At 44.7% G+C, this 1,092-nt stretch overlaps 2 protein-coding genes across 2 annotated transcripts in view; both read right to left on the reverse strand.

Moving 5' to 3' along the window:
* The window catches only part of LOC100636847 (NEDD4-like E3 ubiquitin-protein ligase WWP1), a 14,615-nt gene extending 13,529 nt beyond the window's left edge, over positions 1–1,086 (reverse strand). Inside the window, exons 1-2 of the mRNA XM_020002382.1 lie at positions 602–1,086; positions 240–285 (exon numbers count right to left, since the gene is read on the reverse strand). Of these exons, the coding sequence (XP_019857941.1) occupies positions 240–285; positions 602–608 (53 nt within the window). The 5' untranslated portion in view covers positions 609–1,086. The remainder of the gene's footprint in view (positions 1–239; positions 286–601) is intronic.
* The window catches only part of LOC109586203 (E3 ubiquitin-protein ligase Itchy-like), a 2,035-nt gene continuing 1,679 nt past the window's right edge, over positions 737–1,092 (reverse strand). The window contains exons 6-7 of the mRNA XM_020002378.1: positions 813–1,076; positions 737–760 (exon numbers count right to left, since the gene is read on the reverse strand). Coding sequence (XP_019857937.1) covers positions 737–760; positions 813–1,076 — 288 coding nt within the window. The remainder of the gene's footprint in view (positions 761–812; positions 1,077–1,092) is intronic.

The following is a 1,092-nucleotide window of genomic DNA, read 5'->3' on the forward strand; positions in this document are numbered from 1 at the left end:
GAGAGAGAGAGAGAGAGAGAGGGAGGGAGGGAGGGAGAGAGGAAGGGAAGGAGGGAGGGAGGGAGGGAGAGAGAGAAATGGAGAATAATAACTTGTAAGATAGAAGAACATACGTTAGGTGTACAATTAGGGAGAATGCCATCAAAGAGGGTGAAAATGAGAAATGAGGAAACAGAATTAGTAAAATATTTTTGACTATTACATGTACATTTAATTATCATTTCATATTAATTACTTACCCTCTTGGTAGTGGAGGAGGGTTGCCTCTGTTAGCAGCTGCAGCAGCTAAATAAAATATAAAAATAACATCAAATAAATAATACTATACAAAATATGTATTTATGCAAATGTTCAAAGGAATTAAATTACACAGCGGTGAGCTTTACATATACCGTATAGTGGGAAATTTTAAAGGGACTAAAATTTGGTTGACGAATTTTAATTTGGCAAATTTTGTGGCCACATGCCATTGAGCATGTGTATAATGGCTCAAAATGGTGGATTTTATTTTGGTGAATGGCTATCAAAATGCCAAATTCACCAAATTTCATCTCCTCCAAAATTTCCCGCTATACGGTACATGTAGAATAAAATTGCTGACCTGGCATTGAGCTGGTGGGTGGAGCTGGTTGTGGTGGTTGCTGTAGCCCCGATGGATGGAGAGAGGGAGTTTGAAAAGGTCGAATAGGAGGAGGAGGAGCCTGACCCGCCCCTCTTGGATCAGGAGTGGGTGTGGTCAATACAGACACCGGTGGAGTGGCTTGAGGAGAAGGACGCCGGTCTACCGGTTGAGGGGAGGGACCCTGGTTTACTGGTTGGGACGGCTCTGGTCCACCGGGCGAGGTTTGCCGCGAAATCTGAGGACTAGGAGTGACATTCAACAGAGGCTCAGATAAAGGGGGCGGGGCTGAAGCAACAGGTGCTATTGGAGATTCAGTACGATTGGGCGTGGCTGTTGTGGATGTGGTCTCGTCGTTAGGCGCTGGCGAACTATTGTTAGGCGTGTTGCTTGATTGTTGTACGTGTAAATCGTTTAGTTCAATGGTGAGGGTACCAACCACTTGTGAGCCTTTCTCCTTGCGTAATGTGAGG

This window comes from Amphimedon queenslandica, unplaced genomic scaffold (genome assembly GCF_000090795.2).
Source record: "Amphimedon queenslandica unplaced genomic scaffold, v1.1 AMPQUscaffold_12925, whole genome shotgun sequence".
NCBI lineage: Eukaryota > Metazoa > Porifera > Demospongiae > Haplosclerida > Niphatidae > Amphimedon > Amphimedon queenslandica.